This window comes from Rhinatrema bivittatum, chromosome 1 (genome assembly GCF_901001135.1).
Source record: "Rhinatrema bivittatum chromosome 1, aRhiBiv1.1, whole genome shotgun sequence".
Taxonomy (NCBI): domain Eukaryota; kingdom Metazoa; phylum Chordata; class Amphibia; order Gymnophiona; family Rhinatrematidae; genus Rhinatrema; species Rhinatrema bivittatum.
This window is the reverse complement of record NC_042615.1, coordinates 354810322-354823807: the sequence shown is the minus strand read 5'-3', so window position 1 is coordinate 354823807 and position 13486 is coordinate 354810322. Positions and strand designations below refer to the sequence as shown.

Sequence of the window (13486 nt, the reverse complement as noted above, 5' to 3'; positions counted from 1 at the left end):
AGGTCAGAGCCTTGTTTCAAGTCCTTTAAAAGGGCATTAAAATCTTTCATATTTAAGAAAGCTTACATAGATGTATAGCTTTTTAACTTTATTGATTTTGATGAATGTTATTTTATATGTTCATGTTGTTGCTTTTTGATTATGTACATGCTACTGTAAACCGCTACAAAATTTATGTTGTTGCAGTATACAAATTTTAATAAACCATAGATTCAGCAGCCAACTCCTTGAAACTCTGCAGGTACAGCAACCATCACTCACTCAGAAAAGCCCTCACTCTGCCACCATCTCTTGATCAGCTACTACAGGCTTTTCAGTTTCTTCTAATTCAGACCACTATTGACTCCATTCGAACATCTACACTTTATGCATCTTCAGCCCTGCATTTTACTGCCACACCAGGCTCTGTTCCTGCCTAAAGATGGCTCTGATCCAGAAACCTGATTTTTTTTTTTTATTTCATATCATTCAACTAGTTGTTCCAGCAACCAAAACTGGCGTATGCACATTTACTATATGCTACAAAAGTAATTACAAAAAAATAGTGCTGCCACAAATGGAATGCCTTTCTCCATTGCTTGTAATGAATTCTGCTTGCATTCCTGGTTCTTTAGCTGCCTTATCTTAGAACATGAATGGTCAGGCTGGGTGAGAAGAGGCAGTGATAAAACACACCATTATGGAGAATTAAATACAAAAGATTATTTGGAAATGTTAAGAGCATTTGTAAAGCAAAGTGGTTGCTTGTAAACAAGCTAGAATAGAGACAGTAAAGCTAGGAAATCAGTCAAGCTGCACAGTTAGTGCATTCCAGTGGTATTTTTTTTATTACATTGTAATGGTTATAACAGTTATTATTAACATTATTACCTTCTTAAATAGCTCATACTGATGAAAACAAGTTTGCTGACCAGCAGCAAGCTCACATCTTGTGGAAAGGGAGGAATGGGCAGTGTTAAATTAGTAAAACACATCAGCCAGGGGAATTTATTCAATCCATTTTCAGTTTTCCTTCCCTCTGATGGGTCGAAGCTGAGCTCTTCCTGGTTTGTAACAGAGCTCTGTAGGGAGGTTTCCACTTTGTACAAGTGAAAAAGTAATTCCCAGATCAGTAAAAAACCTGGAGAGAGTTTTGCATGGATGAGAAGTCCCAGAGTCCCTTAGCAGCAAGTTCCAAAAAAAAAAAAAAATCCTGGTGGCGATGTTATGGGAAGAATCTTTGAGGTTCATCTGACATCTTAAAAGAGATTGTGCCATTAGTGTTCCTTGATCAATACCCGGCTCCAGTCAAAGTGAATTAATTTAATCTGTCAGGTGGGAGAAGCTGCCTGTTTGCACTTCAGCCAGCTCAGTTTTTGTTTTTTTTTTTTTCTTTTTGCTATTTTTTTGTTGACATGGTGCCTCAGCTGGCTGCGGGATGCTCACTGCTCAAACACCACTTAGTGCAAAACGTGTCACCACATAATCGGTCTTCCAGAGCAGAAGAGTCACATGTTACACTCTGCTCAAAAGGCTTGACCTAAAAAAAAGAGAAAAATCGAAAATGTCCATGAGCATGAGAACAAAAAAAAAGAAAAAAATTCAGCAAATGTATTGTTAGCCCATCTGATGTTTACTTTTTGACCTCCTTAAATTCTCTTTACTCGATGTGCCTGGCTGCAGGCCTCAAAGATGTGCTCTCTTCTTGTTCTACTGAAATATAGGACTGGAGTTTTACACCATTCGCACCAAATGGTACCTTGCTCAAGTAAAATGCAGTTTTCAAAAAATGGCTTCTGACCCATTTGCTAGGTCTACAATCTTAAGGTGTAATTTTCACAAGGATTTACATGTGTAAATGTAACTAATATTGTAGCAATTTTCAAAAGCCCACTTACACATGTAAACTCATTTTTAAGCATGTAAATACTTTTGAAAATCAGGCCACAGGAGGCTTGCTTGGATTAAATTACTTGGTTTTAGGATTAATGAGAATTGATTAAATCCCACCCCATTCCCATTGCCAAAGAAGAATATAAAAATATAGTTAAACCAAATAAAAATGTAAAATAGTACGTCTCTATTTATATTCTGCTTTTTGACCTTTCAAAGCAGATTGCATACAGGTTCTGTGGCTATTTCCCTATGCTCAAAAAGCTTACAATCTAAGGGGGTCATTCTCTAACGCTATCGCACCGGGGGCCAATGCTGCGGACATCGCTGGTGGCGAAAGGTAAGATTCCTTATCACCGCCAGTTTCGCGCCGAATAACTACACCTTTTATGGTGTAGTTATTCGGCGCGAAAGCTGGCAGCGATCGCACCGCGGAGGTACGATCGCTGCCGGCTATCGCAGGCCTGCCTCCCGCTTCGCCCCCAGTTACCGCCGGATTCTCTAAGGTCTGTGACCTTAGAGAATCCAGGCCTAAGGGGCGTATTTACTAAAGGTTTTTTCCATTCTGTGTCTATGGGAAAAATACTTAGTAAATGACCCCCTAAATTTGTATCTGAGATAATGGAGGGTAAAGTGACTTACCCAAGGTCACAAGGAGCAGGAGTGGGATTTGAACTCTGGTTTCCCACTGCTCTAACCGCTAGGCTACTCCTCTGTTATACGCTTTGATTTTTAGCCTTTCCTGCTGCTCCTTCACGTTACTAATCCCAGACCAAGTGAAACAATATTGTGTGGTCCCTGTATTGGTCCAACACATAAGTTTAATTACGTACGCTTTTCAAACCTTATGAAAAAAAAGCTCAATCAGATGTGGCAGCTTCTCAGAAATTGGAAACTACCATACAAATGGGAAGCAAAAGCATCACCCAGAAGGAAAGTTCAAGAAAATCAAAGGTGAAAATGGATTCAGCTGAACAACATACCCCAAAACTCCAGAAATATTACTTAGAAATCCATGTTAAAAGTCACATTCAGTATAGGGTACTACTTATTTCTACTGCCTACTGTAACCTGCCTCTCCCTGCTTGCAGCCTCTCGAGGAGGCGGGACGAGCATTCTCACTGATCCCACTGCACGCCAGGCTCATGTTTTATTCATTTATTTACGCTTCTTATTCATCGCTTTTCCAGTTCAAAAGAAGAGAACCGTCCCAAGCGATGTGCGATAAAAGCATACATAACCCTGTGCCTTTCAGAAGAAACTCGGCACATTCTAGACAAGGCCAACCCCTCATTTATTTTCTTCACACACATACAGGTACGACACACAGTAACTCACTAGCGAGAGATAGATGTTACCGGTACAGTCTATCAACTCCTGGTCCGCCAGTGCACCCGGAGATGTATTTTTCCCTCACACTATAAACACTAGGGTGCCAGGCTGATTCCATAATATTTTAATTACCTGTATAAAAGTCAGAATTTGCATGAAACACCAATCACCTGAATCTTCATATTAACTAACCCCCTCCCCCCCCCCCCCCCCAAATCAGATGGTCTGGCAGCAAGGAATATTGAAATTATGTCAACAAAATCACTCGCAATGTACAACAAATGAATAACCTGAAGTAACAAGCTCTATCAAGAACTCTCGCACACAATGGTTTTTGCATGTGCTAGGTACATGGAGTGCATTTGGGTGCTTTGGCTAGTATCACTAGCATGAGCAAAAGCCCTGTTACCTCGATTCTACTGGAACCATGTACAAACCAACAATGATTCCACGTACCATAATCAAAACAAGGCCATGTTTATCAATTTTTGCCCTACTACTAATATTAACTAATGAGTTAATCCAAAAGATTTATAAAGCAAAGCACTGTCTTCCTAGCTATACAGCTAGGGATTTATTTTGGGGTGTGGTGCTCTTTCCATAGTAAGGAAGGAAACACAGGGACCACAACTAGGAACAGCTGAGAACTGGATCCCACATAAAAAAAAAAAAAATCCTTTGCACTTGTTTTTTTCCTGGAACTCTGACAGATATCCTAATCTAGTTTCCAGCGTCCATCTGTTGGAGTGTACGCCGCCACACTGTTTTGTGTTTGACAGCGAGGTGCTGCAGCTACATCTTGCTCGCTGGGCATGATGGATAGGAGCAACCTTTGCCACACACCTCAAAGTCTTCCATCTGTCTTTTTCTGTGTGATTCTCAGGGCCTTCGCTCTCGTAGGAGGATAAGTATAGAGCTGTGAACCAAAGCAAAGGAAATATATTAGTGCTGGGAATCTTAGCCCTTCCATTCCTCTTCCTATCCCCTCCCCCATCCAAATATATCCCTTCATCCAGCCTGCAGCTTGCCTATGGTTTTTGTGAGGACAGACGTGCGAATGGCACAATCACAGGCAGACATCATCGAGAAAATGCACAAGAGAATCGGGAAGGCCCTATTGGAATGAGATTTTTTATATAGGCATGGGATTGGGTACATCTTTTAGACAGCAGAACCTAAACGTACATCAAAATTAATTAGATTGTAACTTTAATAGTCCTAGACTGGAGAATTTTTGCCTGAAAGTGCCAAATTTCCATGCCACACAGATTTTCGTACATATTTTTGCCTGCACAATGTTTTTACCTGTAGAAATTGCTGGAAATTTGATTCCTGGGCAAATAATGTGCTATTTCGAAATTTAAAAAACCCAAAAACAAACCAACAACAACTGATAGGCTTTTTGTTCTTTTGCTTATTTTTGTATTAAACTTAAAATCTGGTCCAGTAGAATCCATTCAATACTATAAAGGTAATTAAAAGAGTATAGGCAGTCCAAAATTTCTAGTGGTTCTTATTTTCATTTCAACTGAGTTTTTGTTTTTGTTAGTGGAACTTCCAACCATTCTCTCTCCAGTCACTACCGCAAGTTAGGATATCACTCTCTAGCTTTAGAAGGCCTCGGTCCTCATAGGTCCCAGAAGCCAATGTACACAAATATCTCTGTATAATTATTAGAGATGTGAATCGTGTGCCCGATCGTCTTAACGATCGGGTTCGGCTAGAGGGGGGGAAAAATCTGATCGTGGGTGATGTGGGTGATATGAATCGGAATTGGTTCCGATTCACATCGTTATTTTTTTTTAGTGAGGCCCGACCCTTTAAAATTAACCCCTTACCTTCCCCCACCCTCCTGAACCCCCCCAAAACTTTTTACGATTACCTGGTGGTCCAGTGGGGGTGCGGGGACCGATCTCCTGCTCTCGGGCCATCGGCGCTATTTTGGCTGCCACTCAAAAATGGCGCCGATGGCCCGATAAAAAAAAAAACCCACCCGACCCTTTAAAAATGTCCCCTTAGCTTCCCCCACCCTCCCTAGCCCCCCAAAACATTTTAAAATTACCTGGTGGTCTAGTGGTGGTCCCGGGAGCGATCTCCCATTCTCAGGCCGTCGGCTGCCACTCATAAAGATGGCGCCGATGTCTCTTTGCCCTTACCATATGACAGGGTATCCGTGCCATTGGCCGGCCCCTGACACATGATAGGAGCACTGGATGGCCGGCGCCATCTTTACGACGGTGGCGGCCATCTTTACGACGGTGGTGGCCATCTTTAAAGATGGCGCCGGCCAGCCAGTGCTCCTACCATGTGTCAGGGGCCGGCCAATGGCACGGATACCCTGTCATATGGTAAGGGCAAAGGGACATCGGCGCCATCTTTATGAGTGGCAGCCGACGGCCTGAGAATGGGAGATCGCTCCCGGGACCACCACTAGACCACCAGGTAATTTTAAAATGTTTTGGGGGGATCGGGAGGGTGGGGGAAGCTAAGGGGTCATTTTTAAAGGGTCGGCGCCATTTTTGAGTGGCAGCCAAAATGGCACCGATGGACCGAGAGCGGGAGATCGGTCCCCGCGCCCCCACTGGACCACCAGGTACTCGTAAAAAGCTTTGGGGGGGTTTGGGAGGGTGGGGGAAGGTAAGGGATTTGTTTTATAGGGTCGGGGTGTGTTTAGGGGCTTTTTTGGTGTGACGGTTTTCCCCGCCCTCCCCCTCCCCCGATTTACGATTTTTGACGATAAATCGGGGGAATTTCTATTGTATCGCGACTCTTAATGATTTTTGACGATTTAAAATATATCTGATGATTGTTTTAAATCATCAAAAAACGATTCACATCCCTAATAATTATTTCAATTAGCTTAAAAAAAAACCACTGCAAGTGCCAAAGTGTCCCACCTTTCTTTTTAACAAAGCGGCAAGAAAGATTTTACTTTAGCTCATTTGGGCTGCATTTTTACATAGAATTAATTGAGGCTTGTGACCTACCATCTTCACTGAAGACCGGTGCAGTAACCAAGTACTGCAAAATTTTCTTGTCTCTTTCAAATGGACACTCAACTTGCTTCCATGTCATAATCTCCATGACTTGTTTTGCCAATTCCAAAAATTTCTAGGGGAAAAAATAATGAAAAATATGTGGTGGCGTTAACTGTCACTGCTTCATACCAATCCGGATGCTTATTATGATTTGTGACAAGCCTTTCATGCAATGTAGCTCAATTTTTGGCACACCATCCACCTGATTTTTCCCACAATATCGGCGACACAGAACTCCATATTACTGCTATTGCACAGTAACGTTTTATTTTTCTGTTTATTTTTATTAATATTTAACCATCATTTACATAAAATGAATGTTACAGGAAAAACATACCACTCAAATACAATCAAGAAAATATAAGAGAAAACAATATACAGTTTATCCAATAATCAAGTCCCCATCAAAACTATAGGAGAGCATAAACAACAGAATTAATAAAGGAAAAAAATAGGAGAAAATGAATTGACAGCTGCTCTTCATCTAATCAGTAGTGGTAGCCAAGACTCAATCGCTCTTATCTGATAAGAAATTTTCCAAATGAACTGGATCTAAAAATACAAATCTGTTCTTCTGGTATGTGATCGAACACTTAATGGAAATGTAAGGTAAAAGGTGAATCCCAAAGCCAGCACTCTCTACCTTAATTGGAGAAATTGCTTCCCACTAAATTGCAACATCAGAAAATACTTGCATTCATTGTCTACAAAAGAGAACATCTTTATTTTTGAAATACTTTTGGAGAACCAGGTTTGTATCCGGTTCTCAACAGAAAGAAACCAAGAGGGTTGCCCTACCAGGAATATCGTCTATGGATGCCTCAAGCAAAGAAGTCAGGTTAGGACAATCACTAGCGCTGAGCACCAATTTTGGCATTTCACATGCATTAATGCAGCTTGGTAAATAGGTCTACTAGCCAGCTAAAATCTAGTTGGCTAAGTGGGGCACTCAGGGATTTTTTGAAAGTAGATCAACCCATTTAACTTATTAGGGGCCTCATTTTCTAAAGTATCGCAGGCCTGCGATACTTTAGAAAATTGCACTAATGGGGGGCGGGGGGGGGGGGGGGATCGAAGCAGGGGGGCGGTCCTGCGCTAGCCGGCAGCGATTGCACCGCTGTGATCACTGTAAGTTTCGCACCCAATAGCGCCACCATAGAAGGTGTAGCTATTGGGCGCGAAGTAGGACGCGAAAAGGCCCTTACCTTTTCGCCGTCCACGGCGTCTTCGAGGAGTCGGCCCCGGTGACGCCCCGACTCCTCCTCTTCCGGGGGCCGACTGCGCCCCGACTCCGCCCCCATCTTGGTATCGCACGCGATAAGGGACTTTTCGTATGCGAAATGTCCCTTATTGCGTGCGATCCGCCTGGTAAATGACCCCCTAGGTTAGGCAGGTACATCTTTTCAAACAATTATTTGAATCCCTGCCCCCCCCCCCAAAAACACCCTCCTTCATTTAAAGTTTCCCAGCACCTCTGGCACTGGCCCTGATTCCTCCTCCAATACCTCCCCCATCACCACCACCACTCTCAGCCAAAGGAATGAGTAGGTGCATGCAAATTTATTTTAATGTGAGCGACAATTTTTTTTAAACCAACAATTTTTGAGCGCCAGTATAAGCATTGCATTTCTATATAGAGCACAAAGAAAAATGCATGTCAGCAACCATGTAAAACCTATGAGTGATGCTCCAAAATGTATGAGTGATTGCTCACATGCTCAGCTTAAAGGGAACTATTCTCCCAGCACCCCAGTCTTCCTTTGACGCTTACCCCGCACCAGGTTTTAGCCCCGATCCCTGATCCCTCCCATCTGGCACAACAATCTCCCTTTGAAGCTTGACCTGCACCCCTATTCCCGGCACTGGACCTTAATCCCTCTCATCTACAGCATCCAATGCTGAAATCCCAGAACCTCTGATTACCCCTGCTTCGTTGAACTCATGATTAGAACGTCAGTGGCCTCCCCTCTCCACCACTGCCCCATTCAAAATTTGCACTTAGGATTCCAGAGGATCCTTGTCTTCACCAGCAGAAGGGGTGCCACAGCCCTCCTGCCAGTACTGCTGAATGGTGGTGCTTACCAGTGTTACAAGCTGAGGGGCTGGTAGGTGGTGTCCTTCAGCAGTGAGCGGCCATACTGACAGGAGGGCTCTCATGTGCAGAACTGTAAGTGCAGATTCCAGAGGGGCAGAGTCAAGGGTGGAGGGAGCCAGAGGGCCGCTGGTGTTTGAGTCTGGAAGATGAAGGCTCAGGGGGAGTTTTCCTTTTACCATGGAGTGTCATGGGTGAGAGAGATCAGGGCCAGCACCAGGCCCAGGAGTGTTGGGGGGGAAGCAGTGGTGATTTGTTGATGGGTCATGCCAGATCACCAACTCAGAACTTTTTAAACTTGCTTGCTTTTCTCTGTTGGAAAAAAAAATGGAAGGTGGAGGCTGCTGCAGGCCCCAACCTGATACCTTTTTGATTAAGAAAATTACTGCTGGGGGGAAGATTCAAATGAAGTTTGGGTTATGGAGGGGAAGGGAGGGGGTAACTGGGGCCAGTGGCAAATCTGAGGTTGTTGGGGAAGTTTCAAAGGGAGATTGGAGCTTTGAGGAAGAAGGGAGGTCTTCTGCCAGCTAAGTCCTTCCTGACCCTGGGAATGCCTTGGTGGATGTCCACTTTTTGAATGGCTAAATGTACCTGTCTGGTGAAACTAGGTGTTTTAGGTTTAGCCATTCAGTTCGAGTACATTTTCACAGTGGAAAATTCCTGAAGTTAGTAAGCTAGGCTTTTTGAAAATACATCCTAAGCCTTTAATGCAGGACAAAATATACTCTATTTAATGCAAATGCAAGTGCAAGTGCATTAAATTGTAGGAACCCAACAACAGGGCTATCGGAAGTGGTGAGAAAGACAGGCAGTTACACAGGCTAGAAAGACAGAAAAAAGACCATAGATCCCACCATCTTGTCTGCCCATTCACAGAACTGACTAGCTCTACAATCCCTAGCACTCCCTCACTGGTTCCCTATGCTTCTCACAGGCCTTCTTGAATTCAGATACTAGGTTTGGTGGGGGGGGTGACACTGCTGCCACTATTATTATAGCGGCAGCAGTAGTAAGTTCCTGCATGGCTGCTCTTGTACAGCCGCATCAGAGGGGGCACCCATCCCCAGCTGCAATATCAGAGGAGAACCTTTCCCAGTGATAGTCCTGCCCACATTATGTAAGCCATTAAAATAACAAGGGAATGACCTTATTAGTCATTACCGTGATATGTGCTAAGGCCCTAGTATAATGACTTAAATTTAATATGCACTTTTACCACATGAAATTTATCTCCCTGCCCAGGGCTGTAGCAACTGCTAATGTGTTTATATGGCATAGTCTCAGTTTACAAACGGGGAAAGTTGTGTCCTGCGCCTTGCCCTCAACAACATGGTCCATCCTCCACATCTTTCTCTTGTTCCTACCCCCTCAACCCTAATCCCAAGTCCCCTCCAGTTCTGAATCACCCCCATTCCTAAATCTGATCCCCCAAGCCAAAATATCTGCTTCATCCCATCAGGCTTCCCCTATAACCTCTCCAGTCCCCAACGCCACTGAACTCTCCACTACCTCCTGGCACCATTTGACAGTCAGCACTGACTCTAGCTATAATGCTCTCACACTAGATAGGTATTTATATCTCTATGGGAGGCCCACCTAGTAACTCGAGGTGAGGTTTATGTATTAGTGTAGGGGTTAGGGGCCACTTTGACATTCAAAGTGACATGTATGAACAGAACAGTGCTCTCTTGTGAACATTTGATGACCCTCGGAGTGAGGAAACTCACCCAAAGAAGAGATTTGTGCAATGTTCTCTCAACCTAGCTTGATGTTACCCAGGTAGAGAGTCCATCAAGATAATCCAGGCCTTACTGCACTTTTAGTATGCAGCCCTGTGCGAGAGACATGCTTAGTACATCTAACTTTATGTTAGCTGTTGCGCATTCTACTTACTTCGAAATTGACATGACCATTTGGAAGGCGATTGGCACAACCTTCATTGAAAAAGTATATGTCTTTGATCAGGAGACTGCAGAAAGGTATCACAATCTAAAGAGAGAAAACAGTTTGTCTTTAATACTCAGTGTCTTGAGGACACATTACATTCAGCTTTATCTAGTAATTATAATTTAGTAAAACACAGACTACAAATTCAAAGGCAAAAACAAAGGGATTTTGACTATTTCTTGCACCTATGTACTGGAAAACAATCATAATATACACAGATACATGTGGACAAGAGCATTTCAGTATAAGATACCCCTGCTGAAATCTTTCTGCAAGTCACTTTTGATTAATATGTTCTAACTTTACCTTTGGGCCTCATTATAAATATAGGAAAATGTTACGACTTTTTAAAAAAAATTTTTTTTGCTTTCTAACCAGATTTAAACTATCATAACCTCTTTATGTTTTTAAACCTACTCTATAATATCTGGACAACATACAAGTTAACGTACGCAGCTGTCCAGTACACAAGCAATGTTTCTTGCATCTTACATTCTCATTGCTATAAAAAAATATATTCATAAAGAACTGACATCTGGTTTATTAAGCCCGCCACACTGAGAAAATATTACAAGAACTTAATGAATTATTTAACAGCTCGCCTCTAAGTGGATTTAGGGTAGTAAGTTATTTGGCTAGTGGCCAAAGACCTGAAATTGATGGTGCCAGAGTTCTGTTATTCACATTCACTTATGCAGGAGTGCTGGTTAAATCGCCTAACGTTGGATGGTGTACTCTGGAGTTATTATATTTTTTGTATTCAGTACTTCAGCAATCTTACAACTGATCGATGATTGCTACCCAGTAATGGGTTATGATAACAAGACAGGCGCTAGGGATATTTTTTTTTTTTTTTTTGCCTTGGGCACTAAACAGAAGGCAAGTCTATAAAATATTAGGGAAGTCATCCATGGATGACAAGGGGAGTTTTGAGAAGAAAACAGCTCCATGCTATGCTTAGCCGTTCAGAAAATAACACCAACAGAAAAGGGACAACAACTGAATCTGAACTATTGCAAGATGAAGACCTTCTCTACTGAATTTTTTCATTTATGGCACCTTCCCAAAAATATAGGAGGAAATAAAATTCAGAGGGCAAAATTTGACATTGTAAAATCCATCAGTCTGCATATGTTCTGCCTTCTCATACAAGACCTGAGCTGGTAAGGAATGTTTTCATTGTACAGAATGGGGAAAAACCTTTAGGTTATTCAAAGTACCTTTATGATACATGAATTTTTTTAATTCATGTGTTTGTAATAACATTATTAGTTTATTAAATATGTAAGAAAACTCATAGATTTGTTTAATGCTCTCCCAAAGAAAAATAATAATTACATTACTGAATAGCAGTGAAATATGGTTTCTGTCCCAGAATTTTTCATCTTTCTATCTATTACAGACAAATCTAAACAATAATAGGAAAATAAGGAGCAATTTAACAAGACAAAAACCACATGGTCCTTTTGGTCATCAACTCAGACAAAAATCCATTAGAATCCATAGTAATCAATTTATCTTCCCAAAGTATATCTATCCTTGAAACAGCAGTATTATCTAAGCGACTCTCTTTTATGCCTATAGTCACTTATGATGCATTTCAGTTCAAGATAGACTTGGAGAGATAGATATTCAGCACCACTTATCTGGATAAGTAATTTGGCCATGTTTAGTACTTATCAGGCTAAGTGGTGGGAAGAAAATGGGAGCTCAGTAAGAATTTGGAAGAGAGCACGATGTTACCAGAAAGACCCAGAATGAATGCTTCCTCCTGTTCTGATTGGCAAGAAAAAGCACAGGAATGAATGTATCTCAGAAAAGAAACAAAGAAATTTAGCAGAAAGTACAGCTGAGAATACTCCTGTATATAAGCAAAGTGTCAGTAATATCACACACACAGTGGAAGAGCAAAGGGATCCTTTAACTCTGAAATCACAGCAGAGATTTGATACTTGAGACAGACAATATACATATGGAGATTATGGCAATCACTCAGTCACAAGGTAGAAATACACGCACAAGAGAAAACATACACAAGAGAGTCCTTTTCCATGTTTGTTTATTTTTTTAAATTCTTTATTTATTAGGTTTTGCCAATTTTACAAGAAAACCTTGCATTTCAAGAAACATCGCAATACCAACACAAGAAATCTTTACAAATCAGAACAGGCAAAGAAAATTGCTTCATAATCCACATTATGGGGAGAAAAACATAGGAAACATTGCTTTAGGAAATCACTAGAAATATTCCTAATTAATGGTCCATCCTAACTCCCTTTGGCTGATAGTTTTATTTTGTAAGAAAATTTCTAATTGAGTGGGATCAAAGAAAATATAATTGTTACCTTGAAACTTCATTAAGCACTTAGATGGATATCTAAGTAGACGAGAAGCACCAAGTGCCAACACTCTGGGCTTCTTAATAAGAAACATCTTCCTTCGAACTTGTGTCTCTTTAACAACATCTGGAAAAACATTTATCTTACAACCAAGAAACAGAGTATCTTTCAAACGAAAGAATAGTTTAAGAGTCCATTGTTTATCACATTCACGAGCAAAGGTCACTGACAATGTAGTTCTATCTTTAACATCTACAGTGAACTCTTCTAAATATTCTGTAAGATTTAGTAATTTCTCCCTCGCATCCAATTCTCTCTCTACAATCCCACCCTGATCAAATGATTTGTTGCCTAAGATATAGAAAGCATTAACAATCTCAGGGATGGACTCTTTTGAGATTTTTAAAAAATCAGTATAGAATTTCTTAATCATCTCGAAAGGAGAAAGTAAAGAACAGCGAGGGAAGTTAAGAAATCTTAAATTACATCTCTTAGAGTAATTGCCCATATTTTCTACCTTCCTGCTTAAAGATTGATTATCTCTAAACAGGGATACCATAGTATCACGTAATTTATTACAATCAGCTGCAACATTTACTATCTTACTTTCTATATCAGCAATTATTTGAGACTGTTCATTAATTGAACCAGATAAAACCCCATAAGATCCCAGAACTTTATCAATACGTAAAGGAAGGGCTGACTCCAAATTAGTGATAGCAGACCATAAAGAGTCTAATGTTATTTCAGCAGGTTTATCCATCTTGCAAGGTATCACCGGCAAGGAGATTCCTATCTCCTGGGGCCTCACCTCTGAGGGTTGTTGGAAACATTTGTTACCATTAACCAAGTCATCCTTAGGCCCC

The 13486-nt window shown here is 41.4% G+C and overlaps 1 protein-coding gene across 4 annotated transcripts in view; it reads right to left on the bottom strand.

Moving 5' to 3' along the window:
* Positions 1 to 369: 369 nt before the first annotated feature.
* The window catches only part of RASGEF1B (RasGEF domain family member 1B), a 70118-nt gene continuing 57001 nt past the window's right edge, over positions 370 to 13486 (bottom strand). For all 4 annotated transcript variants that reach the window (XM_029600150.1, XM_029600134.1, XM_029600129.1 and 1 more), the window contains exons 11-14: positions 10228 to 10323; positions 6192 to 6315; positions 4048 to 4120; positions 370 to 1519 (exon numbers count right to left, since the gene is read on the bottom strand). In XM_029600150.1, coding sequence (XP_029456010.1) covers positions 1495 to 1519; positions 4048 to 4120; positions 6192 to 6315; positions 10228 to 10323 — 318 coding nt within the window. In that variant the 3' untranslated portion in view covers positions 370 to 1494. The remainder of the gene's footprint in view (positions 1520 to 4047; positions 4121 to 6191; positions 6316 to 10227; positions 10324 to 13486) is intronic.